General features: G+C 38.7%; 1 protein-coding gene across 2 annotated transcripts in view; it reads left to right on the forward strand.

The window, feature by feature from the left end:
* na (sodium leak channel non-selective protein na) overlaps window positions 1-16660 on the forward strand; it is a 53762-nt gene extending 37102 nt beyond the window's left edge. For both annotated transcript variants that reach the window (XM_089248405.1, XM_089248406.1), the window contains exons 24-41: window positions 845-949; window positions 1103-1206; window positions 3004-3124; window positions 3979-4077; window positions 5487-5687; window positions 5949-6023; window positions 6124-6243; window positions 6685-6753; window positions 6942-7090; window positions 9650-9743; window positions 10951-11080; window positions 12189-12304; window positions 12402-12449; window positions 14148-14257; window positions 14719-14869; window positions 14985-15173; window positions 16031-16124; window positions 16398-16660. In XM_089248405.1, the coding sequence (XP_089104531.1) occupies window positions 845-949; window positions 1103-1206; window positions 3004-3124; window positions 3979-4077; window positions 5487-5687; window positions 5949-6023; window positions 6124-6243; window positions 6685-6753; window positions 6942-7090; window positions 9650-9743; window positions 10951-11080; window positions 12189-12304; window positions 12402-12449; window positions 14148-14257; window positions 14719-14869; window positions 14985-15173; window positions 16031-16124; window positions 16398-16576 (2154 nt within the window). In that variant the 3' untranslated portion in view covers window positions 16577-16660. The remainder of the gene's footprint in view (window positions 1-844; window positions 950-1102; window positions 1207-3003; window positions 3125-3978; window positions 4078-5486; window positions 5688-5948; window positions 6024-6123; window positions 6244-6684; window positions 6754-6941; window positions 7091-9649; window positions 9744-10950; window positions 11081-12188; window positions 12305-12401; window positions 12450-14147; window positions 14258-14718; window positions 14870-14984; window positions 15174-16030; window positions 16125-16397) is intronic.
* Window positions 16661-27516: the final 10856 nt, after the last annotated feature.

The raw sequence follows: 27516 nt of genomic DNA on the forward strand, positions 1-27516 counted from the left end.
GGATAAAGTAGGACAACCGTTTTTCTTTCCCACTTGATTGATTGAAAAATGTTCAATTGTCATTTTTTTTATATTATATAATGGAACTTCCCTTTAAGCTAAAATTTTGAATTTTTGTAATCAGCCATGTGAAGGGTTAGAATGAAACTGTCTGATATTTGTCGCAAATTAGGGTATTTTTTTAAGGTACACAATACGTTTCATAGATTCCCTTGAGAAAATCTCTTGGGAAGAGAAATTCAAATCTGGTCAACTGAAAGAATTGATCAAGAACCAAAGGAAAGCAGGTTTTTTTCGTCATACATTTTCCTTCGTTATGGGAAGGCCATTACAAAATTAGCTCCCACATGTATATGGATCACAGCAAATACTAAGAACTATTTAAGACATTAAGTACAGAAGTATTTTTCATTGGGGAGAGGAGTGAGAGAACGCCTTCCAACTTCCTACATACTTCCGCTGCCTGATAACAATAACTTATGGAGGAAAATTAAGTTTGGTTAAACTTTAGCTTCAGAATGTGCAAAACAAAAAACAAAAAAAACTTTTAATGGAAAAAAATTTGATAACATTTTCTGAAGTTCAGATAACTATAAATAAATTTTTCCCCATGTTATGGTATTGGTCCGTTCCTTGCAGAAGTGGTAACACAATGCTTGAATGATCACATTATTCCCAATTCTAATAAGCAGCATCAACTGCATCTTGAAAATTCACATTCATGATAACTGCAGATGCAATTTTTTTTAAAAATAAAGCAATTTATTATATTAAAGTTCCTGTTGTAAATATAATACTTAGTTTAGAGATGATAAAACAATTTCTGATTTTTCTTGTTTTCAAGGTATCCGTTCTGTTGATAGTTCTGATGTTTGTTTTCGCTTGTTATGGTGTCCATATGTTTGGGGGACGACTTGCTCGTTGCAACGATCCAGAAATAAAGGACAGGGTGAGACCTTTAACACTCGAAATCTCTGATTGGCAGCCAGTTTTAAATTATAAAAAGAGTTGTATTTTATCTTCTAAATTCTAAACTCTAATAATAATTTTTTCTTCAGTTTTGTATTTTAAATGGGATATGTTTCTTCTTTCATCCGTGAAGGAACATTGTGTTGGAGTATTCATGAGGAAAATTTTCATAACAAAAATGAAGTTAGAGCCTGGAGAAAATAAATCATACCCTGCTATGCTCGTGCCAAGAGTCTGGTATGCTTGTCTCATACAGACAAAGTTTTTTTGCTCATTCCATATTCGTTCTGGTCTTTGATTTTTATCTATTCCTTTCTGTGAAGTCAAAATGAATTTAACTGATAAGGTTATCATGGCCATCGTCTGATGGAAGGTGAATTTTTCAAGCTTGAAAGCCATCATAGAGCCCGAAGTTCAGACAAAATGCCTATTTTTTAACTTTTTTGTAAAACAGCCTTTTTAGAAATTTTCCTGCTATAAATGCCTATTTAAAAAAAATTTTAAGTTTGTTCCTGAATTTCGGAGCCTATATTCTGTAGAACTCAGATATTTCGAGCATGGAGAACTTCAAAAGACTTGATATTCTTAAAATCTCTAACTCTTACTATTGGGAATCACCCCCCCCCCCACCCCCCAGCGTCAAAGGTGGAGTTGACTGATCTAATTTATATATGAATTAACATCATCATCATCGTGCCCCCCCCCCCCCCCCCCCCAAGACTTCCAACTCTATCTCTGCTGTTGCCCTGCTTTGCTTTGGCTGGATGGAGTTAGACATGAATGTTTTTTGTTTCAGATGAACGCAGCCCATATACGAGAAAAGATGAGAAAAATTAGAGAAGTTTGTTTCTCTTTATAACGTATCTTACTTATGCATTGGATTGCGGTGTATATGTATCACTGTTCCAAGAGTTCATCAGTTTACTTATGGCTTACCCAGGCCATGCAAGAATTGAGAGGGCTCATTATTGTGTTGGACCCATTTTATTTTTTTACACCACAAATGCACTGCAAACAACCATGACAAGTTACTTTAGGTATTAAGTATTTGATCGATTGACCAGAGACGCCTTCAGGGGTGTGTGTGTGACAGGTGTAGCCACACCGGGTCCTGCTCTTGAAGTATATATACGCATATGTAGTAATATGGATAAGGAAAAAAAATTTTTTCTACAATAAAACATGGTAGCTGTATTTAAACTATAAAAATGATAATGAATTTTCTAAATAATGCAACAAATAAATGAGAATCATTCGTAGTTCGAAGGAGCTCCCTCCCCCCCCCAATCATTTTCTTTACGAGCTCTGCGTCTGACAATGCTAGGCCTTGTAATCGACCTAATCCTGAGGGACCATAAACACTTTTTTTGGCATGAAACAACTTAATTTTGAAAATAATGCAGCTATTCTAAGCTGTAATTGAAACAGTAGACAGAGTAGGTGCAGCCAATTTTTAGCAAGTTTCCGTACACCTGATATAGGCTTTTAGTTATTTTTCTTTTCTTCCATTAATTAAAAATGCCTTTTTTTAGTGCCTATTTTAAGCATTTTTAGTGACTAAACTTCTGGGCTCTAGCCATCACATTTGTTAGGATTAGTCTTCAATTCTTCTGATTAAGACTGAAATTTAAGACTTATTCAAAAAATCTACAGTCCCTATGCCTGACGATCTCCCCATTAAAAAGTCTCGCCGTAGAGAGCAACAGGCCTACAACGGTAAAATCTTTAAACATTATGCTTCACTCATAGTTCGAACAATATGTGATAGATGGCAGCACTATAACAAGCATTACACAGAAACAAGCTTCACGTTAGGCTTTCACAACACGGACATGCACATTCCAACATGTACCAATTCATTAGAAATTCCGCAGGGGAATATGGACGAGGTACATGTGTGGTTTAGTAGTCCCCATTCCTAAAAATTCACCTTTTATCAAATGAATTTTTTTTAAAAACGCGTTTGTTTGAATGGTTGAATATTAATAATGTGATCTGTCAATAGTTTTCATCCTGGTTTTTTTTTTTCAAAAGGGCCAATCCCAGAAGATTCAACTTTGACAATATCGGCAATGCGATGCTGGCTTTATTCGAAGTGCTTTCTTTTAAAGGGTGGTTGGACATCAGAGATGTTCTGTTGCAGAGACTGGGATCAGTAAGTTTGGATAACCTGGATTGGATTTTCATTGGATACTAGATTACTTTTCTTCAAGGATTCACGTCGGCATAATATCCAGAAATAATCCATTTCCTTCATGTGTTGGGCTGAGGAAAAAAGCCATCTTGTTCCCTTTATTAGGAGTCATATTTGCCATGTACCCCCGATTGTATAGAAAGTTATTTTGAAGCACTCCTTGAACACCACTACAAAGAAGTAGAAATTATAGAAATTTAATTTGAGGTCCTTCTAGGACTGCACACTCCCTTGTGTTAAATTATGCTACAGTAAAACCTCCACTAACGGACACCTCTGAACAATGCCCACATTTTGTTGGAACCGAATGTGCATTCCATGGACTTAACATTAGATGTAAACCCTGAACAATGATTTCCTAATAATAGCCACTTTGAACATGGAGTCTGAAAAAAAAAATATGTATATCCCTAAGAGAAAAATAATTTTCAAACGGATTTCCAAAGTTATCCCCCCCCCCCCCAGAACTCTATGGGGAAAGAATGATGTATGCTTTCTTTTCCTGGGTATAAATGTTAGATGAGTGCATTGATGGGGCAGCGGAGAGGGAAAAAGTCACTTAAGTAATACAGTGAAACCTGTACGAAACGAAAGGTCAAGTGACTGAAATATTATTTTGTTTTATAAAGGTGCAAATCGAAGTACTAATCATAGAACAGACTATGTTTTGATTCCGTTTTGAACAGGTTTCTGTTTCATACAGTGTCTATCTTAGACAGGTTTCATTGTATATAAGCTGGAGATTTTACTGCACATATTTTAAACATTTGTCTTTTTTTCAAATTCTTAATTTTCACTTTGTACTCTTTACATAGGCCCATGCGATGTATATTCATATATTTGTGTTTCTCGGATGCATGATTGGCTTGACTCTCTTTGTTGGTGTTGTAATCGCTAATTACAGTGAAAACAAGGTAAGCAGTTTTGATCAATTACTAAAGTTGCCTCAAAATAATTTTGTTAAACATTTTCCATTAGTGTTTCTTGCAATAACCACCACGTGGACACATTCGTCACAGAGTTGAAAAACCAACTTGAAATGACCTACCCATTAGTTCAACAGAATGACACATTGCACTCACCCAATCAGGCTCTTTCTAGTGCCACACTAGAATGGTATTGCTTGCTAGAACCGGACAATACTATTACTTAAACGTACATGCTTCTCGTATGCATTCCTCTACGGAATTTCTAAAGAATTGGTACATGCTGGAATGTGTGTGTACCTGTTGTGAACCCACTGTGAAGTTTTTTTTTCTGTTTAATACTTGTTATGTGTAGTGCTGCCACCTGCCATCAATTTTTCTAACTATGATTGAATAATTATACCGTTGTAAGCCTTTTGCTTTCTGTAGCGAGACTTTTTAATGGGGAGATCGGCTTGCATTTGCAGCTTAAATTTGGGAACCACTAAAAACCAACTTCAGCTGACTACCTCTGTGGCATCTGAACCTGGGTCTTAGCAATGCGAGTCCATCACTATGATCACTCAAATACTACAGAACTGGACAGTGCAAATCCTGACAGTGCATTATTGACTAAGCAAGAGGAGCTTTCAAGTCAGTAATCATAAAAAAAAATATAAAAAAAATGAATTTTAGATAGGGTGCCACAATGCTTATTTTTTATGGTTCATACTATGTCTGAAGAAGGGTTAAATTCTCCCCCCCCCCCCAAAAAAAAAATGTAAGTGCCGTTTTGCTTTTTTTAAAGAAATACATGTAACAACATTTTCATGATTGCAGCTTTGCTCAGGGTAAATAGACCAATAGAGCAATTCATCAATTTGAACTGAGTAGTTATTAATACAAGCAGTATGGATTGAAGCTATGCAATTTAGTGGTGGGTAACACAAACAGGGGAATTTATTTTGATTTTCATCATAATTACATGAAGGCATCAGTGTGTAAAATAAAAATTTTGGCATCTTCCACGTTGCTGAACAAACTGTCTAGTCTGCATATTGTCAGTGATTAATTAATCGTCAATGATTAAGGCAAATACCAGGAATACTAAAAAATTCTTAATGCACTTCGATACATTATGGGTGTCGAAATGCATTAGGAATTTTTTAGTATTTCCTGTTTTTTTTGTTTTTTTTTTTGCCTTATTCGTTGACGATTTTTTGAGAGTATTATTAGGCAAAGTCATCTACTCTTGTGTAGTCTGCATATAATTCAAGCATCAATGTTTGTCACGTTACTTACAATAAGCTGCTTTAATTATTTGTTCTTCAACTTATGAAGATTTGCTATAAACGTGTATATGCGCTTTTGCTTATGAGTCTTTACATAAGAGATCTTTCTTTGCATTGACCAAATAGGGTACAGCTCTGCTGACAGTAGATCAAAGAAGATGGTGCGACTTGAAGAAAAGATTGAAAATTGCGCAGCCCTTGCACCTGCCACCACGTCCTGATGGGCACAAGTTTCGTGCATTCATATATGATATTACTCAGAACATTTATTTCAAGCGTTTCATTGCTATTATGGTTTTGGTGAACAGTGGACTATTGAGTGTCAGTGTGAGTACTCTTTACTCATTCTGAATCATCGAATGTACTCTCAGTGCCCCAATGATTAACCTAGATTAATTTTTGTAAAACATATACTGCTGAAAAAATAGTACGAATGCTATAAAACTTATAAAATCACTTAAGTCATTCAATCAGAAAATCACGTAACTGCAAAGTAGCATAAGTTCCGGTATTGCTGTATTATATTGTTTCATATTTGCATTCTATTTATAATTAGTCACATATTTGATTCTTTGTGCTTTTTCTCAGTGGAAAGCAGACGAAACATACACATTGCCACTAGCTACAGTATCTGCCGGGTTCACTATGCTGTCAACTGTTGAGGTTTGCTTTTTTTTTTTTTTTTTTGCTGAAAGCATGTTGGTATATTTGCAACAATCAAAATCTTTGATAAATCTAATGTTGAGTTTAAATTTTTCCGTAGGTGGTCATGAAATCCATAGCATTCACTCCACGAGGTTACTGGCAAAGTCGCCGGAACCGTTACGACTTGTTTGTGACAGTGCTTGGAGTTGGATGGGTTTTCACACATTTCACGTTCATGGTAATGCTACACTTCATTCAATTTACCCTTTCTTCTATATAAGGCCGGGATTACACCATGAAAGTTTCATAAAAGTTCATTTATAAAACTCGAAAAATACAACCAATAAGGTGATCGATTGCATTTGCTAGAATGTTACCAATGCTCTTATTGGTTGCATTTTTCAACTTTTATAAAAGTACTTTTATCAAACTTGTATAGTGTAATCCCAGCCTAAGAGATATTTGATAATTAAGGCTGTAGCGAGTAGGGGCGGACACGGTGGTCTGATCCCCACCCCTAAAATGTTGGGAAATTGCTGATTTTTATGGAGTAATGTCCAGGTGTGCCTCCAAAAAAATGGAGTTAAGTCCATTTTGGTCCCCCCATGAAAGAAATTTCTGGCTATGGTCCTTCCTATTGATAATGTATATATTTATGGAGAATTTTTTTTTTTTCTAGAATGACGAGAGCCATTCTTTTGGATTCACAGTGAACATTTTGAGATTTTTCACCATTACCGGCAAACACGTATGATTTTCTCTTTCTCTCTTGGTTATTTTTCAACTTAAAACTCGCTATGTAATTTTGGTATAAGTGAGGTTTTTTTGCCTATTTTGCTATGTGATAAGGGGAAAAATGTAGAATGAATCATCTCAAAATTTGTTGATCGTTTGCCAGTGTTTGATGTAATTTTGATTGTTGCATCAATTTTGCAGGCAACCCTGAAGATGCTGATGCTGACTGTGGTAGTGTCGGTGTACAAGAGCTCTTTCATTATAACTGGCATGTTTCTTCTCATTCTGTTTTATGCTCTCACCGGTGTCCTTCTCTTTGGTACCGTCAAGTTTGGGGAGAACATTGGGAGGTATATGACATATATATTTGTAGATGATACCAGATACTTATTCCGGACAATTTTATTCATTGTATAGGTTATGCTTCAAGTTTTAAGTTTGGTCAACAAAATGGCTGTCAACTTCACACATTATCCAGACTTCAGACACTAACTACTTCACAGAGCTTCTATACTTTGGAAATTGGCCATAACATGTATATTATTAATGATAATGTATGTGCTGGAGCATGCTGCCCTGATAGTCTAAAGATGCCCACACAATACTTGCATCAGAGTAGTGTGTAGGCACCTTAAAGGCTGGGTCCACACTGAATTGATACAATTAGCAATATGACTGCAACAGGTTTCATATTTTTTTAACCAATCCATGTCGATTTTATTGCATTTCGTGGTCATATTGCTTGTCATCGTATCGTCCAGTGCAGAGTTTGTGCTGCCAATCGCCATTGGGCCAAATTGTAACAAAATATTTAATTTGGCAAATAAATAAAAAATTGAATTCGCCCAAATCATGAGTGTCCATTCAGCCTCTTAATGGTCAAATCAGTTGTTTTATAATTTGCATTTTATGACGTGTCAATTTGGCTAGAGCTTTTTTTTATTTGATTAGCCAAATTTCTACAATTAATAAATAGTCAGGAGGAACCCCCTGGTCCAGTGCAAACCCGGCCTAATGGTTAGCACACTAACTTCTAGTTGGGCAGATCTGTGATCTTCAATGTAGAGCAGGGGTGGCCAACTTCTCACTGTTCAAGGGTCAACATAATGGGCAGCTGTACCGTCACTGCATATAAGCTACACCAACAAAATGACCCAGAAAACTTGCACATTTGCGTCGCCATAAGTAATATGGTGAAAAACGAGCAATTTAGTCATTAAAATTTCACTCTGGGCTCTGTATATACTATATACCCATTGTTCAGCTGGTTCTTAGCTAGTAGATGCAATGCATAATAAATTCCTGTTTCTTTTGTAAATTTTGCAAATTTTAAGTCCATTTAATTGCATCAGCAGTTTAAATTTTACAGAGACAAAGGGATTTTTTTTTTACACACATCTTTCTGAAAATATTTCGTTCCTTATCCCTGATATGGCAACCAGTGGGGCCACATGGGGTAGAATAGATGCTAAAGGAATTGATTCTCGCACCGATAGACTTCGAGAGGAGTTTTTTTTGGGATTGAAAATGTGCCAAAAGCCAGTCGCGTGAATAGTATTGACTATTCGGAATGGGTAAGCCAGTGATGGTACAAAGATAAAATGTACTAGCTTTGCATGAGCCAGGCAGACTGTAGAAGGATGTGCACACCATACCCCCCCCCCCCCACATGGGTGGTGCTGACTGGGGGCTGTAGCCCTGCGGCACGGGACAGTTTTCGTTCTTTCTTGTTTTTTCATGCCATAAATTCTCCATAGAGGGGCCCACCGAAGATCCCAGCCTAGGGGCCCTGCTCCAGGATTTGAGGGCCATGGTGCACATACACACCTTTACCTAGTAAGTTACCTTCTACCTAAGTTACCTTCTTAAAACAGAATATCAGTATTTTTGTTTGAGCAAGTGTGTCTGCTTCAACACGAAATGCCACCAACCTGCTATGGCAAAATTTAGGGGATGAATGCTTCTCTGCATGGATGTCTACTAACACACTAATAAATTCCCCGGACAGAGATCATAAAGATCTTTTGGAAATACGTGATCACATTATTTAAAATAAAATTCAGAGGCAACTTGCCCAACGAGGTGGTGGAAAGAAATGGGATGAAAATGCCCAAAAACAAACTTTCAAGAGCAACGCATGTGTATGAAAAGGCTGTGTGATGAGAACAAAGCTAATTACTATCATCACTAGAAGTAATAAATGTAAATAGTCTGTCTAATCAGGTCTGCTGTTGAAAATTGTATCTAATAGAAATTTTTTCTTCTCTTCACCCCTCCACCCCACATCAAACCAACCCATAGGATCCTATACTAAATCCTTAGTTTCTATCGCCTCCCTGGACTCTCCCATTGCTCTCCAGGGGGTGATATTGCCCACTTTGGGAAACACTGGTTTAAATAATAAAGTCAGTTTATAATATTATATACAGTTATTTTACCCAGTTGCGGGTCGCACAAAATCACATCACAGGCCAGCTGTTGGCCACCCCTAATATAGAGCATAGTTCCCCAAACTTTTTATTTCATGGCCTCCTTCTTCAAAAAAATAAAATTTTCTCATTGCCTCAAACTAACATTATGCCCATATTGTCATACACACCCCAAACATTTCATCGCCCATTTTGAAATTCACTGGCATAGAGCATAGCTTTTTGGATTTGTGATTGAACTATTGATTTTTGTCTAATCATCACTTGAGTGCATATTATGACTAGATGACACAAAAAATTATATAGCATAAAGCTGTTTCAGTTTTCTGTTCCAGGATTAGATTGTAGTAAACAGCTGTTAAACATTTCATTGAATATCTCAGCTTTTATAAATGTCTTGCCTTTTTTTTTTGCTTTTAATTCCCATCCTCATAATGTGTGAGCCACTTGATGTCATTCTAACATGTCTTCTTTTTGCAGGCAGGCAAACTTTCAAACTGTTCCCAGCAGTATTGCGATGCTTTTTAGAATCGTAACTGGCGAAGACTGGAATAAGATAATGCATGATTGTATGGTATGTTTGAAATTTTGTCTTATCCACGTGAAAATGTTTTTATCTGAGATGGTGAAATAAATCTATTGTTGTGGGAAGAAAATTAAGATTGTGCAAAATGACATGATTGACAATGAATATCTAAATGTATTTTATTCAAATGCTGTAAAATCCAATTTTCAAATTATTTTGATGAGATGTAGTGAGAAAACTTTTCTGATAGTGGTAATAGAAAATTCAATAAGTGGTAAAATATTTTGCTGTTTTCATCATTATGCATTGTTGCAAATATTTATTTAATTTTGAAATATTGAATCAGCTGATACATTATGCGACAGTGCAGATGGTGTGATGTTTCTTGTTTTTGTGATTTTTGTTGTGCATATTATGTTATTGTACAGGTGGATAATAGGCCAAAAATTATGACACATATTTTATTACTCAAAAATGAGGTATGCAGTAAAGCCTCGAAAATCGGAGCCCCCAAAAGTTCAATTTTTCGAATAATCCAAGGCAAGGGAAATTTTTGAATTGCCTTCTTCAGATCTTTTTTCTAGAAAGTCCCCCCCCCCCCTCCCAGGAGTACTGCATAGTATGTACATATTTTACAGTAATTTCAGTTTGAAAGAGACTAAAGGATTGAGCAGCCCCCACCCCTGTAATGGGTTGATTGATGACTGCTCACGCCCAGAGCTGTTGTGCAAGACAGCTTCCTCTCTTCACCTCCTAGGAGGCTGTCCCCTGTAATGGGTATAAATATTAGATTCCATTGAATGGACATAGATCATTTTAACTTTCGGGGGAAACCTCTGAGAAAAAGAGACAAGTTTTACCATTTTCTTCATAATGGTGGTGGACAATAGCATTGTTCCCTAATTGCTTACGTAAAATCATTGGAAAGGCAATTGAAAGCTATTGGTGTCCCCATACACCCATCTCTTATCAATCATCTCTCATTTTCCATTTTTTGAAACACATCATATGGTAACTATATCTTATTCAAGCATAAAAATACACCAAGTATGCTAGTACTGCTTTTATGTTTTTTTGTTAAATAAAACGAACATTTAAAGTATTTTTTATTGTTTTTTGGATAATTCGATTCTTTTGATAATCTGAGGTTGCCTTGGTTCCATCCACCTCAGATTATCGAGGCTCTATGGTAATTAATAATCGGTTGTCGATCAAATTAACTTTTGCAAATTCAGGGCATTTTGTATTGTTGCAGCTGAGTCCTCCATACTGTACGCCAGGTGAAAACTACTGGGAGACTGACTGTGGCAACTTCACTGGAAGCCTTATCTATTTCTGTTCGTTTTACGTCATAATAACTTACATAGTGCTCAACCTTCTAGTTGGTAGGTGATGTTTTTTGCAATATTAATTTTGTTTTAATTGCTTTCTAGAGAATCAAACAGTTTACAAATGTTAAAAATATCTACACAATTTTTTGATGTTTTTTCCAATCTGCATGATTTAATAATTTTGGCATTTGTATTTTTTCAAGGATTTTACGCATATGAAATGCTGTACTTTTTATGTTTCTTGTATTCACCTAGTTAGACTGTAGTAATTAAGTTTGATTTGCATAAAAATATAATATTGTTTTAAAATCCCATTATTTCATATTACATTGAAACCTCCCAATAACATGACTGTGACCACTAACAGGACTGTGAAAATGTAGCCATTTTTGGGAGATGGTTGTTATTGGGAACAGCTGTTTTATTTCTGAAAAAAAAAATTAAAATTTTGCGATCTATGTAACATGTGTAATGATAATTCGTTCTGTAATTGAATATGATAATTGTATAATTTATTATATTTGAAAGTATGATTATATTAACTCTTACTATTATAAACTCTACAAAAGACCCGCAACAAGAGGGGATCAGGCAGGTCTGGTGTCCAGAGGGGGCACAAATTTCACTCTTTAAACTCTCCTATGCTCATGAAGTGTGGACCAAATGTGACCCTCAGAGTCATTTCATGTGGCCTGCAATCTCAAACTTAATTTTCTAAGAATGAACTATAAATAGTACATTCTCAGATCGTGTCAGTGACCTGGGGTGCTATTTGAGATCACTTAAGTAGCCTGTGGCACGACTATAGATCACTTCAGTGGCTCTTTTTTCCTCTCCATTGCCCATCTAGCATTTATACCACAAAAAGAAAGCAAACATAATTGCCCCCCCCCCCAAGTGTTTGAGGGGGAACTTGGAAATTATTTTTCTGATAGCGATCTGCGTATTTCTTCCAACTCCATGGCCAAAGTGGATGTTGTTTGGAGGTTACCTGTAATGTTAAATCTATGGGACACAATCGCTTCCAACAAAATGTGGCAGTTGTTCGGAGATTACCGTTGTTCGCAGGTGGCGTTAAAGGAGGTTTTAGTGTGTAATGATTTTTGTATGAATAATTCAATCAAAACTAACTTGCTTTTCTTCACATTTGTTTTCTTTTAAGCCATCATTATGGAGAACTTTTCTTTATTTTACTCAAATGAAGAAGATGCTCTGATGAGTTATGCTGACATCAGGACTTTCCAGAACACATGGAACATGGTTGACCTCCAGCAAAGGGTAAAATCAATGTGATTAAAATCTTTGATTTTTTTAAAATATAAGTGTTGTTATACCGGAAATATGAGTTAATTGTGTGTCGCAATCTGTATTTCAGGGTGTCATACCAATCAAAAGAGTCAAGTTTCTGTTGAGGTTGCTGAAAGTAAGTTTTCGAAGATCACCAGTGCTGATAATTGTATTACTCGCATAAATGCAGGTTGTTTTTTTAACATGGTTCTTCACCAGGGATCCAAAGAGGCAGTGAGCTTTGATGAGAAAACAATTAACTTATTGCTTTCACATTATTTTGTGCTAAATATTATTCTGTAAGGGGTCTATGGCTTTCATCTTATTGGCAAAAGAGGGTCAGTGGAACACAATAAAGGTTAAGAAACCCTGTTCCTGAAGGCAATTATACAAATCCTCTTATGGTATTCACTAAATATTGTGAATTATGGGTGTTTTATTTTGGCAATGACCAGCAAAGATATTTCATGAAGTTGATTTCTTGGTGGAGTGTTTTTCCTAATACGCCCTTCCATTCACCTGGTGAAAATTGGAAGAAGACCTACTTTACGAAAAAATGTGGCTTTTTAAAGGAATTTTCATTATTGCATTTCTATTTCCTTTATGTGAAATGAATTGTGTTCAGGAAAAGCCTAATACTGAGAAACGATACTCGATATAACAATAAATCACTCTACAACAGGAATTCTTAACCTCTGGGTCGCAGTGGCTTTTGTGATGAGTCGTACAAATCCACTTGCAGTCAGAGATCCTTGATTTGTCACGACCCAAACTTGATTCGCAGGGGCATCCTCCATGAGTTGTATGAATCCACTTGCAGTCTGTTATAAATGCACTAATGCATCACTGGTTTTAGTTCACTTGAGCTATGAGTCATGACCAAAGTTTGACTCACAAACTAGCAAGATGCACCTTTTTGCATCAAAAATAAATTTAAAAAGAAGTACGACAATGAACATAGTGGGATAAATTGGAAAGCTATCCATATATATATGTATGATATGTATATGCTTTTATATATTGGGTTGCTGTATTTTATTTAACATCCATATTTTTATGGTCATATTTTTTCAGTCACCGCATTGGGCATTTTACCTGTTGTGGCCTTTGTGTTTGTATTACTGGTTTCAGCAATTTTGAAGAACAAACACTTCTATAAATCGCAAAGCTGATCTTTTGCATTTTGGGTCACGGCTGAAAAAGATTAAGAATCCCTGCTCTACAATGATATTTTGAGTCTTGTTCGGAAATGCGTGCAGTCTAATGTAAAACTGCTACCTTCTATATGATAATACCTTCTAAATGATAATCGTCCTTCTATAAGGATATCTTTCAGTCCACATAGAATTGTTATATCAGATTTCACTGTATACAGGGTGTTCCATCAACACCGCCAAAACTCTGCACAGCCAGATTCTTCACTTGGAATACATAAAAAATGTCCAAAGAACTGTACCTGTATGACCCATAGTTTTTGAGAAAAATGCAAAAGAAAAGTATGACGCCATATCCGGTGCAAGAAAAAAAACTTTCCACGTCATTCCATGTCACACGCATGCATGCCTCAATATGCTTGTTTTTGCATTTTTCTCGAAAACTATGGGTCATACAGGTATAGTTCTTTGAATATTTTTTATGTATTCCAAGCAAGGAATCTGGCTGTGCAGCGTTTGGATGGTCTTGATGAGACACCCTGTATAAGTTTTATATCAACTATAGGTATATAATGCTAACTGTAATCCTAAATTTTACCGGCTTAACTTAATATGGTTTGATTTATTATTTTTTTTTTTTTTGAAGTGCTTTACAGTAATTTTTGCAATGCTTAACTCAGGGAAGACTGGAAGTTGATCCAGATAAGGACCGCTTACTGTTCAAGCACATGTGTTATGAAATGGAAAGATTGCATAACGGCGAAGACGTGACATTTCACGACGTTTTAAAGTAATGTTCCATTTTTCTTTAAATGTTCTTTGTTGCATTTTCTATGTACAGGGTACTTCATTCTGGAATGGAGCTATTTAAAGCTAAAAATTTTAATACAATGAAATTTTTGCTCTTACCTGATTGCTCTTCATCTCATTATTAGCTTTGGTAATGATTTTTTTCAGAGGCTAACAAACTCTGTATTGCACATTTCACAATCTTTTCTGTTATTGCAGTTCAGCATCCTTAATGTGTGTATTAGTAGATTCACGGCATCCCCCCCCCCCTTGCGATATTGATGCAACTGTGGGGGAAACGTGACACTTTTTATATTTAAATTTCTACTTAATCAAAATAGTTTTTTTTGTATAAAGTCTAGGTGAATCTCATTAAATTTTAATTAGACTGATACAAATTTAATTGTTGCCATTCAAGATGTTATTGACGGTTGATTTAATGCTATGCTTGTTGTATTGCAGCATGTTATCATATCGTTCAGTTGACATAAGAAAAGCTCTACAGCTCGAGGAATTGCTTGCGAGAGAAGAGCTTGAATTCATAATCGAAGAGGAAGTGGCGAAACAAACCATACGGCAGTGGTTAGACAAATGTCTTAGGCGCATCAAAGCAGTAAGTTACTCTATATCTAAGAACATTGTTATTCTTTGCTCTCCCAACAATTCTGATGCAATAGTATTGGAATTACTTCCTTTAGATTCTTATAATATTATTGCCATATTTTCAGCAAAAGGAGCACAACAGCCTAATAAAAAGTCTACACGCTACGACAGAGGCCTTACTGGCAGGATCAGAAATAATGCAGAATAAACCTGACGTTTCTGAGGCAGAGGGTAAAGAAGAAGTCTCTGTCGCTCCTATGAGACATCGTAAAAAAGGTCAGCTCCCAGGGCGATCAGATAGCATATCATCACAGGTTAGTTAGATGCATGAATTTACTTTGAACTTTGGTATTAATTTACTTACAGTATTTTCTTGTGTATAATTTGCATGTTATACCGCTAAGTTCTAAAAGTTCCGAGACTTCTATTACGGAAGAATGAATAGAGATAGAACCTGTTTGTGTTTTCTTCTCAGTAACTACCCTGTGCAATTATACATTTTTATCATTGTTCATACGAAAATGTAAATGGGGATTGCAAGCTTTTTTTTGTCACACACTGCAGTGCCTTCCTCACTTCTCACTGCACTTCTTCAGAACCTGAAAATGGTTACCTCTTAAAAAAATTCTTTATCCATGGAGGAAATGGAAAATTCACATAGAGCAAGATCACGGGAATAAGCTGGTTGTGGAAGTATTGGAATGTGATGTTTTGACAGGTAATCTGACAGCAGGGGGACGTGTGAGTCCTTAAACTTCGGCAACATTCAGTGAGATGCAAGCAATCAGATCTTTGGATGGCCAAGTCTTGGGTTCTCCATCACGATTATGCGCTGCCTCACACGAAAACACCTCTTGGTAAGGGACTCCTGTGGGACCAGACTTTTTGTCCTTTATAAATAGAGGTTTTCTATATTCAGAGTGTCCTTCAAGTTTGACTGTATTAGGTCACCAGCATGATGTTGGGACCCCCACCTGCATATCCACCAACTATGCTGCAGCAGATTATACGCAAGGAAGTTACGATATATCCGTTCTCAATTTTTTTTTACTAGCTCTTTTAATTTCAACACTTTCATGATAGTTTTCATTCAAAGTTTTTCCACAAAAATAAAGATCCATTTTTATTGTCGAATTCAATGAATCTTCTGATGTTTCCTTTCTATTCTCAGGGTGGTCGTAAGTTCTTGGCTCCATCTCTATCGGATGGTGCATCTAGAGCCGAAAAAGAACGATTTCCAAAGAAGTGGACGGGGAGGCAACCAGGTAAGAGATTTAGTAAAAATGAGTGATTTTTCTGTGAATAATACATTCAACTAAATCATGTTTTCCAAACTTTGTTTTAAAATTATGTTGTTAAAATGCTTCTCAACTTTCTTGTTTTACGGTCAGTTGCAAGACATTCATGTGGACTTGCTATATATTATCATGTTCATATTAAAGTGCATAAGCTCGGTCAAACATCATTTTATCCCTGAATATTTTTGACTGATTCTTGCTTCTTTGAACACTGACAGAAATTTCTTCTTCTGTGTTCAGGATCCAAAGGTTTGCCAGACCTGAGTGAGAGCAGTGAGTTGTCGTCTCCGACACCAGACGAAGATGATACTGCTTATCAGGAGTCTGTGCCAAAACTCGGAACTGTTGTTAATGAGATTCAAGGCTGGTGGGATTCCAATCTCGGTTATGACAGTGCATCTGACGAAGAAAACACTTGAATTGCTCTTCATTCAAATGGAAAAATATATATAATAGAAAATTCGTCTATTGAATAACTCAATAAAGTATTGTTTTCAAATGTTTCTCTGTCTCCTCGAAGCATAAACTAGAGTTGAACTCGTACCTTTTCAAATTGCGCACAACTTATGTTGTTAGTGTAATTTACATCAACTTGCAAAGGTTTTGGTTCAAATTGTTGCAAATTTCATTATTTTATTTCATTTTTTAACATGAACCAATGCTACTAAATGGATTATGGGGATGGGACAAATTTTATGTCAGAAATCTGTATTAATGTTTTTCCTGCCATCTAATGGATGAAAATAATAGCTAATGTGAATCCGCTTTGCGAGCATTTACAAAAGGGCACTGAAAACATTTGCATGAGCATTTACAAAGGGAGCAAAATAGGCATTAAAGTACAGAAAATTAGCATCATGAAATTTTTTATGAATATTAAAATGTTTTTTCTTTGACTTCACGATCAAGTGTCACAAGCAATGAGATCAGGGAGCCACTCATAATGTGCCATAATTGACCCCTGGTGGTGGAAATTTGAATTATTTCTAATTGTATAAAAACTTAATTTCCATTGTCCCACCCTTGTCACGCGTTTCCTCAAAACTGAAGATCTTTAATTTTCAAGCTTTTGTTTTTTGTTATGAATGATGTTTTTTTATCCTGTCTGTAAACTTCAGGGCTGAAACTGGAGGGAGGCAAGCGGGCCAACTTGCTCATCAAATTTTACTGTGGGGGGGGGGGGGGGGGGTCAAATTCTGCTTTTGCTCCCTACAAAAATTCTAGTTATGGCTATGCCTTATTAACAATAATTGGGTGATTCTTCAGTCAGTGTTTTTGTTTAGTTTTCTCATCTTAGAAACAGGTAACAGTCTGATTCCAAAAAAAACAAAAAAGCTTCCCTAAGTAGTGTCCACATGGAACCCTGGTTTATGTTCTGTTCCTGGTAAGGTATGGCTGTCTATATCCTGGATTGTTTATGTATAGGTTGTCTATTGTTCCTGTTTACATAACGTTGATTTACAGGTTGTCTGTGTTTTGACTATGGTAATCAGTTCTGTTCCTGTTGATAAACATGTTGCCAATGTTCTGTTCTTGGTGTCCTCTTGTCTATATTTGGTACAGTACAGACTACTTCACCAAACACCAACTCTGGCCATATCGCTATATTGCAATTTACTGCCATTAGTGAGATGGGTTGGAAGTGAAGGCGCTGTCTATCAGTGGTCGCCTCGAGTTCATTAGGGAAAATATCTTATCTATATCCTCCCTTGGGTTCAAACCCGGGACCCTGACAACAACCTTCACGATGGTAGACGAGCATCTTACCACCATGCCACTCGAGCACGGTACAGTACAGACTGTCACTTTTTGTCTGTTTTTCCACATTTGGGAAACACATAACCAGAGGCACTGAGACAAAAAAAAATCTCATTCAAGTGGTGGACAGAGGTCCTTGAAACCTTGGTTAAGAACCCTCTGGTTTATGTTCTCCTCCTGGTAAGGAATAAGCTGTCTACATTCTAGATTGTTGATGTACAGTTGTCTATGTTTACATATAGGTTCACCAGGTTCTGGTATGTTGACTTATTGGTTGTCTAGCTTTTTTTTTTCTGCTGTGGTATAGATTGTCTATGTTTTCACTATGGTTTTCTATGTTTTGTTCCTTTTGAGAAACATAAATTTTTTCATTGTCTTGTTCTTGGTGCCCTATTGTATATGTGAAGTACAGTTCGCATAGTACAGTTGACAGTACACTGCCAATTTTTGTCTGTTTTCTTTCGTTTTCCCATCTTAGAAATGCAACTGGAGTCAATGATGCAGGAAAAAAATCTCTGAGGAGGGGAAGGTCCATGGTTGCCAACTTTTATTGGTTTAAAACTTAAAAATATTAGTTTTCTCACTTTCCAAAAAAGGGGCAAAATCTGTATCCTTAGATATCTTTACCATACAGCCTTTTTTCTCTATATGATAGAGACACGATCATGTCCTGCTATTTTGAGAAATTTGCAGGGGTGGGAACTCTGCGCGAAAATTAGCATCTTGCGCCATCCTGCTCCATACCCCAAGACAGTTTTTTTTAAGTGCTACAGAAGCATGTCGAACCGCTAATCCATCTGGTCTCTCGTTGAAAGAGTTGCCGAAAGTCCAAAAACGTTTGCGAAATTAAACTGAAGAGCCAAAAAAACTGGTACGGGCATGCGTATGCAAATAAAGAGATATGGAACCAATCAGAGTACGGCGCTGCGGTCGGCAACGCCTATATAACACAACAAGTGTCTGGCATAGTTGTTAGATCGGTTACTGCTGCTACAATGGCAGGTTATCGAGATTTAAGTGAGTTTGAACGTGGTGTTATAGTCGGCGCACGAGAGATGGGACATAGCATCTCCGAGGTAGCGATGAAATTTCGGGTTTTCACGTACGACCATTTCACGAGTGTACCGTGAATATCGGGAATCCGGTAAAAAAACTAAATCGCTGCGGCCGAAAAAGATCATGCAAGAACGACGACTAACGAGAATCATTAAACGTGACAGACGTGCAACCCTTCCGCAAATTGCTACAGATTTCAATGCTGGGCCATCAACAAGTGTCAGCGTGCGAACCATTCAACGAAACATCATCGATATGGGCTTTCGGAGCCGAAGGCCCACTCGTGTACCCTTGATGACTGCACGACACAAAGCTTTACGCCTCGCCTGGGCCCGACAACACCGACATTGGACTGTTGAGGACTGGAAACACGTTGCCTGGTCTGTCGAGTCTCGGTTCCAATTGCTTCGAGCTGATGGACGTGTACGGGTATAGAGACAACCTCATGAATCCATGGACCCTACATGTCAACAGGGGACTGTTCAAGCTGGTGGAGGCTCTGTGATGGTATGGGGCGTGTGCAGTTGCCGTGATATGGGACCCCTGATACGTCTAAATACGACTCTGACAGGTGACAGGTACGTAAGCATCCTGTCTGATCACCTGCACCCATTCATGTCCATTGTGCATTCCGACGGACTTGGACAATTTCAGCAGGACAATGCGACACCCCACACTTCCAGAATTGCTACAAAGTGGCTCCAGGAACACTCTTCTGACTTTAGACACTTCCGCTGGCCACCTAAATCCCTAGACATGAACATTATTGAACATATCTGGGATGTCTTGCAACGTGCTGTTCAGAAGAGATCTCCACCCCCCTCTTACTCCTACGGATTTATGGACAACCCTGCAGGATTCATGGTGTCAATTACCTTCAGCACTACTTCAGACATTAGTCGAGTCCATGCCACGTCGTGTTGCGGCACTTCTGCGGGCTCGCGGGGGCCCTACACGATATTAGGCAGGTGTACCAGTTTTTTTGGCTCTTCAGTGTAGAAAGAAGGTAGCTGATTTTTTTTTTTTTTTGAATCAATTTCCAAATTTTCCCTGCAAGTTCCCAAGCTCGACTTTGACCCCGAAAATCGGATTGGGATAACTGCGGTCCCTTATTTAAAGTATCGGTGACCTCATCGGGCTTTCCATCGCGTAACCCCGACAATAACCGCCATCGTGCAGTTGAAGGTGTTTGCAATGGTCTTTGAGCTTTAAAGCGAAAATATGTTAGTGTTTCCGTTTTCAAAGAAAGAAAAAAGTCGCCACTACAAGCAGCAGAAATTACTATAATCGATCGTCATTATGTCAAATCCCGATGTTTCGTGAAAAAAAAAATTCATTCCTCGAGTAAAAGACCAAGTCCGCCGAATTACTAATGCTAATTTTGCAATTTTACGGAATAGCGAGTGTTAAATCGCCAATGTTGGCAAATAACGAGTGTCAAATCATCAATCTCGCCAAATAACGAGTGTCAAATCATCAATCTCGCCAAATAACGATTGTCAAATCGCCAACCTCGCCAAATAACGAGTGCTGAATCGCCAAGCATCGTGTTGAATCTTCCGAAATTCTCTCCCATTTTGCAACAATTTCTTTCCGAGTATAAAAAAATTGAAAACGTATAGAAAAATTTTAGCCTTTTTAAACTGCTGCTGTTCCAGACAGCAAATAGTGTCAGTTTGTGGTCGGCCGAAGTTGGTTTTCTGTGGTTCCCAACTTCAAGGCGCAAATACGAGCCGATCTCCCCGTTAAAAAGTCTCGCCACAGAGAGCAACAGTCCTACAACGATAAATCATTCAATCATAACACTTCACTCATAGTTTGAAAAACTGGTGGCAGATGGCAGCATTACACATAACAAGCATTACAGAGAAACAAAAACTTCACGTCAGGTTTCACTACACGTACACGCACATTCCCCCATGTACCGATTCGTTGGGGGTTCCGCGGGGGGGGGGGTGGGCTGGGTGCATGTGTGGTGTAGCAGTAGTAGGTAGGGCTCGGGGATCCATGATGTTCTTAAGTCAGCTATCTCGTTGGGCAATCTGCCTGTTGTGGCGTTGCATTTGTATAAGCAAAAAATGTCATCTTAAATAGACTGGTGTAAAAAATTTTATGACAGCCGCTCTTTCAAACAAGGTGTCAAAAGCCTGAAACACCAAAAACAAAAAACAAGCAGATGAAAAGATGTTTGATAACAAAAGACAGTGCAGTTGTTTTATTTTGAAAGGGGGTGAGGGTTAATGAAAATATTCTTGTAAGTTAATTTCACTGCTCTCTCTCCAATTTATAAATATCTGCTCCGAAATGGACTTCGTCTCTTCTCACCCCTGAATTTAAAATCCGTACCCGAATCATTTCTTAAAAAACGATGTGAAATTTCGTTTCCCTTTTCAGGGATGAAATATACTTTTTGTCCATTGCCAGTAACTCATCTTGAACGTCCCTTCATGTCCGCCACCGTAAGTCAAGAAAATGACATCATATATATCGATTTATTGCCTATTCCGTCTTTTTTTTCCCCCATTAAGCTATGATTTACGTGAGGTTTTGGAAACCATAAAGTGAAATAAATGGGACTTCATTTCTTGTCAGAGAGCGGCCATCTTTTACATAAGTTCGCGAGCTGAATTATATTATTATTTATTATTCTTATATAGGTTATAAGGGGTGGCCTCTCTCTCTCTCTCTCTTTTGGCAATGCCCCTCTTTTTGTTGCCGGTGATTGATATTGGCGAGTCGTGAAGCGGAGGCATCCTTATTGGGTGTCTTATATTCGAATTTTTCTTCGGAACTTGTCAAGAGAAAGAAGATTGTTCTCCTCTTTCTCTCACGTATACGAGTAGGGATTGTGGGGGGGATCACGTAATGACGTCGCGTGACACAAGAACGTGACGTTGCGAGACAAAAAAAAAATGTCCAGGGGATGATCTCCTGCGAGAAAAATAAATAGATAAACGTATATATAAGATTCAAAATAGCGCGTTTGCTTCCTCGAAGATTTCGTGAGACAAAGAATGTATGAAATCCGATCATTGATTTAGTCGGGAAAATTTTCACTCATTGTTAGTATATTCCAGGGATGGGACGCAATAATGATTTGGCCGAACATCAATTTTCTTAAAATTCATCACAAGTATAAATAAAATTGGCGTTTTTAATTGAAAATAAAAGTGTTGGTAATTTCAAATGATTGATATTGAATTTTAATTATGCAATTTTAAATAAATATTAAAAAAGTGATAACTGAAAGATTTTTATTGCAGTGATTACATTGACAATAAAATTTAACGGTGATTTATTGTATTTTAATATTACAGTGATATCTCGGCTAACGAAGATGATCACTTCCGGAATCGCATTCCTTAGCCAAAGTCTTCGTCAGCCGAAATGCGACTTTCCATAAGTTTCTATGGAAAATTAATTGTTTGATCCGTTCTAGCTTCTACCCCAAATTTTTTTATATGTTTTTTAGGGAACTCACCTACATCTCTTCGCGGTTCGGTGCCGGGTGGCACTAGGGCCAGCCTACGGAGGTGAGTAGCTCCAGTCGGAACAGCCGTTCGCCCGACGAAACTCTAAATGCAAGAATGGCAAGTGGTGTCGACGATGGCTCTGCCCAGCTACCAAGACCATGTGTTGATGCCCTGAGGAGAGCGACCAAGGTCGAACAAGAGGTGGCCCAGATGGGCCACGTATCTAAGATCACAAAAAACAGAGTTTCTTGAAGAACTCTTGGCGGTCGCGAGAGACTTGGAAGCCCAGGCCGCGGAAAGAAGACTCCTCGGGGAGGACAAAGCATACCTGACCAAGCAACTACAAGAGGCCAGGAACAGAAGAGGCAGCACAGCTTCTTCTACAGAAGGTGACAAGCATCTGCAACAGCAGTTGACAGACCTCAAGAGGAAACTTGAGCAGAAGCAGGAGGTCAAAAACGGTGATGAATAGTCGAAATGAGGGGACAGAAAGACCTAAGTAGAACAGGTTACAAAATTGCAGGATCAATGTGACAAAATACAATTCGATTTCGATTGTAAGGAGCATGACGGCGCCGATTATTTCAAGGAACTCCTGACGAGGAGAGAGACCGGTAAGGAGCTGGAAAGATCGCTCGAGCAGTCGTTGCGTGAGGAAGGGGTTGAGTTGTTGGAAATTTATGCAGGACAAACAGACATTGACTTTTTTAAATTCAAGTATAACCATGAAACTATCCTGAGGATGGTTGAGGAGCTAAAATGCTCCGGTAACAGAGCAGAAGACGCCGAAAGGCCGAGACCATTAGGGTCGTTGAAGAGGACGTGTTCCAGTGTGCACTTAGGCCCTCCTCACACGGGGAAACTAAAGTCCGGCAACTGATAAGAGGAAACCGTTTCCAGAAAACCAGCGCGCATATTTCAATAGACGCCCTCAACGAGGAAATTGGCGTATTGGCGACGAAATATCGAACGCGACTCAATCACTTGCCTCGCCGCCAGGGCCGTCTTAAGAGCATCATGGGCCCCCGGGCCAAGTGATTTTTCTGAGGCCCTACCAGGCAAATTCTTGAAGATTTCAACCAGATTCCATTTTTGTGAGGCTCCTTTGTTCTTGAGGCCCATGCCTTAAGATGGCACTGTCGCCGCCAACTTTAGTTGAAGAAACCGCCTCTAGCATTCCCTCATATTTTCGTTATTCGAGTAAATTGAAAATCAATCCAAAGTATATATATTATATGTAATAAATTACCAGTTGAAAGGATATGAAATTTTGACAAATTTCAGCTCACAGGTAAATACGATTTCTTTATTTAAATTGATACTACACTCATGTCCATAAATTGAGGATAATGCCAGCTCCGGCAAATAAAGGTTCAGAAACAAAACAAACGTTGCTTATTCATAAAGCCCATTTATTAAACAAAAACGATGGTGTATGTATGATATCATTCATAGAAACTACGATTTTTGCTCCCTGGAGCAATTGTAAAAAATATCTCCTTTACAAAAACTTACTATTACATGGTTGGTATGATGGTTAATACATTGTATGTCTCCCATGCGATGAAATACAGTCCGTACAACGCCTAGGCATGCTGAGTATCAAATTATCGATCTGATCTTGGGGAAGATCACTCCACTCAGCAAGCAATGCTCTCCGAAGTTCCGGTACACATGTAGGAGGTGGTTGACAACACGTCGGCCAAGCATGTCCCACACATGCTCTATCGGATTCAAGTCAGGTGAGAATGCTAGCCATTCCATACGGGTTATATCCTCAGATTCAAGTCATTCGTTTACGATGTTTGCTCGGTGAGGACGGGCGTTGTCATCCATAAACACAAATTCTGCGCCCATGGCACCCCTAAACAAACGTACATGTTGTTCCAGAATGATGTCCCGATAAATTTGGGCTTTCATGGTTCCGGTTTGAACATGCAGATCTGTTCTGGAACCCAGTATAATTCCACCCCAAACGAGCAATGCTGCACCACCGTAACGGTGTCGTTCAATGATGTTGTCTTGGTGGCAACGGGTACCTGGTGTTCTCCATATGAAAGTCCGACGTGAATCAGACTGCAAGCTAAACCTGGACTCGTCGGAAAACATCACACAAGCCCACTGTGACGATGTCCACATTGCATGTTCTCTACTCCAGGCTAATCGCTGACGACAGTGAGTTGCCGTGAGCGGAACACATCTGACAGGCCTGTGAGCATATAGACCAATATCTCCCAAACGTCTGTACACGGTTTGCCTTGAAACTGTGGTACCCGTGGCTGCAGATAGCTGACGAGACAGGTCGGATGCTGTGCTCCGTCTGCTTCTTTTGGCAGTTACTGCCAAATACCGGCCTTCATTCGGCGTTGTAACTCGGGGGCGACCTGTACTGTAACGTCCACTGACATTTCCGCTATCTTGGAATCGTTGCCAAAGCCTAGAGATGACACTTTCGGCAATTCCAAGTTCCTCGGATACTTCCATCTGAGTACGCCCACATTCCAGGCGGCCGATAATTCTACCACGTAAAAAATCATCCACATGCGTACTCTGTGTCATAACTATTCGCTTACGGCACCGAGCTCCTTACAGAACTCTTGTGAACAATTTTACTTCTTTGCCACCATTCCTTATATACCCCCCTCTTACACTCTCGTCATTGTGACGTACTATCGGCATCATCTGGTGGCTTCCTGAAATTTGCATATCATTCTTGCAGATGTGTGTGATGATTCTACAGGTGAAATTTTTACTTTAGATTTCGATTTCCGTGTGATTCTGAATTATCCTTAATTTATGGACATGAGTGTATTTTGAAATTATAATAAAATCAAGGGCGTCGGAATTGTTTCGAAACTGTGGGTGCTCGTCTTTAGTTTTATATTGGAAATTTTAATTTCTGAATCAATTCTAGGGGTGCTCGGATCCATGCCACAAATTACCGTGGGTGCTTGAGCACCTCCGGCTATGACGCCACTCAATGAAACGGGTCTGTGGTAAACACATGGACCCACCCGGGCACACCCTCCCCCGGCTGAATTTCAAAAGAAGATGGGGCATCACGAAAGTTAGATCTGGTAAAAAATTTCGGGAGTAGCCAAGTGAATTTGCCAAATAGGGCCTCGGCAAAAAAAAAGACATGGCTCGGGGGCCCAAGATGCTCTTAAAAGGCCCTGGGGGTAAGCACCTCCAGAAATTTTCAAAACACCGTCTACTTTCACAAAATGTACCAAAACAAGCACGTGTCGTATAGGAATGGTCCCTGATTTTTCCCCCTTGCTTGGAATGTCTGTAATTTAGGTCACGTACACGCACATCTGTGTGTGGAAGTATTCGGGGAAAATCATTCCCTTAAACGTAAAGAATTCATGTTGTTTGTCTAGTTTTGCCTACAGTTAATTTTTTGCTTCTCGGAACCGTAGCTTTCGCCGTTTCATCTAATGAAACTACTTAAAATCCTACGTGACAATACTTTAACTAATAAACAATAACTTGTATAATAATCAATCCAACGTATACGTACCGACAGGCATACTTATGGAGGGAAAACAGACGTTTTATTGCGAATTTTTTTTCCATTGAAATCACTCAAAGCAAATGAAATTATACTGAAAAATTATATAATTTTTCTAGTTTATTTTCATTTCAAAATGATGTCATTTTGAATAAAGAAATTGCGTATTTACCTGTGAGCTGAAATTCTGTAGTAATTTCACTTTTATAATAGAAACTATTTCACTTATTTCTTTGTAACGATTTTTATTTAAATATAAATATATAAATTTCGATAAATTTTTCGATTTTTCCTATCCCGGTTAACAAGATAGTACCGCAAAATAAGAAGGAGAACTATAGACTGTGCCGTTTTTAAACTCAATTTCCCGGGCTTTGAATATTTTTTTAGTAGCGCCGTGTGAGGGAGAACGGGCAACTCGACTCGTTCAAGTCAACTCAACTCTCAAGTTGAGGCAACTCGGGTTCGATTTTAGTTTACCCGTGTGAGGAGGGCCTTACAGCGTGCAGTAGGTTGCTGTCTGTCAGAAACGAGGGACAAGACATTGCAGGATCAACAAAAGAGAAAGAAGTTCCCTACGCCAAGGCGGTGACAGAAAAAGGTCCTGTCAGGGACAGGACGAAGACAAAAAAGGGACCTTCACGAAACATCGTGACTTTTAGCCTGAAGGGTGATTCCACAGCCAGGATCACCGAGGAGTTGAAGTCCTACAATCCAGCAGGAGCTGGATGGAGTCTGTGTTCTGGACTTCTGGGAGACCAAGAAAAGTGTTACGCTTGCGGAGGTGGAGGAGCAACAAAGACGCTGACAAGATAAAAGTGAACTTCGAGCAAGCCCTGAGCTCGAGGTTAAGAGTTGGATAGCCAAAGAAGAACAACCAGAGGGTTGTGGTCTACGATGTAGCCAAAGTGATCAGGGAGAACGATATCCTCGAGCACATTGGAGAGGCAGCTACGAGTGAAAAGCCAACACTCAAGTTGGTCACCAAACCAAATTCACATCAAGGAGATGAGACGCTAGGAACTGGGTCCTGGAGACGGATCCCAGAACATTCAAGATTCTCATGGCAAAAGGAGCGGTGCATGTCGGCTGGCACCGGAGCACTGTGAAGGAGTACGTCGGGCTCCTACAATGTTTCTGGTGCTGGCGATATGATCACCTTGCGAGGAACTGCAAGATAGACCTGCAAGAAGTGTGGACAGGAGGACCACAAGGAGAAGAACTGCAAGAACGAGCCAAGCTGGTGAGCGTCTGTCGGGCAGGACGGTTGGCTGTGCTGTTTGTACAAATTGTATATAGATCTTTTTGTTTTCTTTGTTTTTGATACACAAACCCCCGTATTTGTGTAACTAACAAAATGGCAATGTAACCATGTAATGTCATGTTTTGTCACTTTGTAATTAGTTGTTGGATCTGCCAACAAGAGGACGACTTTCCCGCGAATGCTCACGAGGGGGGTTAGCTGATTAGGTTAGGGACACAATAACCCGATTTTGAGTTGTGTCCCAAGTCAAGGCCCTCGTCTCGACTGAGCACGATGTCTACGTGATGTCTGATC

The sequence above is a fragment of the Pholcus phalangioides genome, unplaced genomic scaffold, assembly GCF_987345545.1.
Source record: "Pholcus phalangioides strain wild (caught in Gottingen) unplaced genomic scaffold, Ppha-v1.0 ptg000020l_1, whole genome shotgun sequence".
In the NCBI taxonomy this organism is placed as follows: Eukaryota; Metazoa; Arthropoda; class Arachnida; order Araneae; family Pholcidae; genus Pholcus; species Pholcus phalangioides.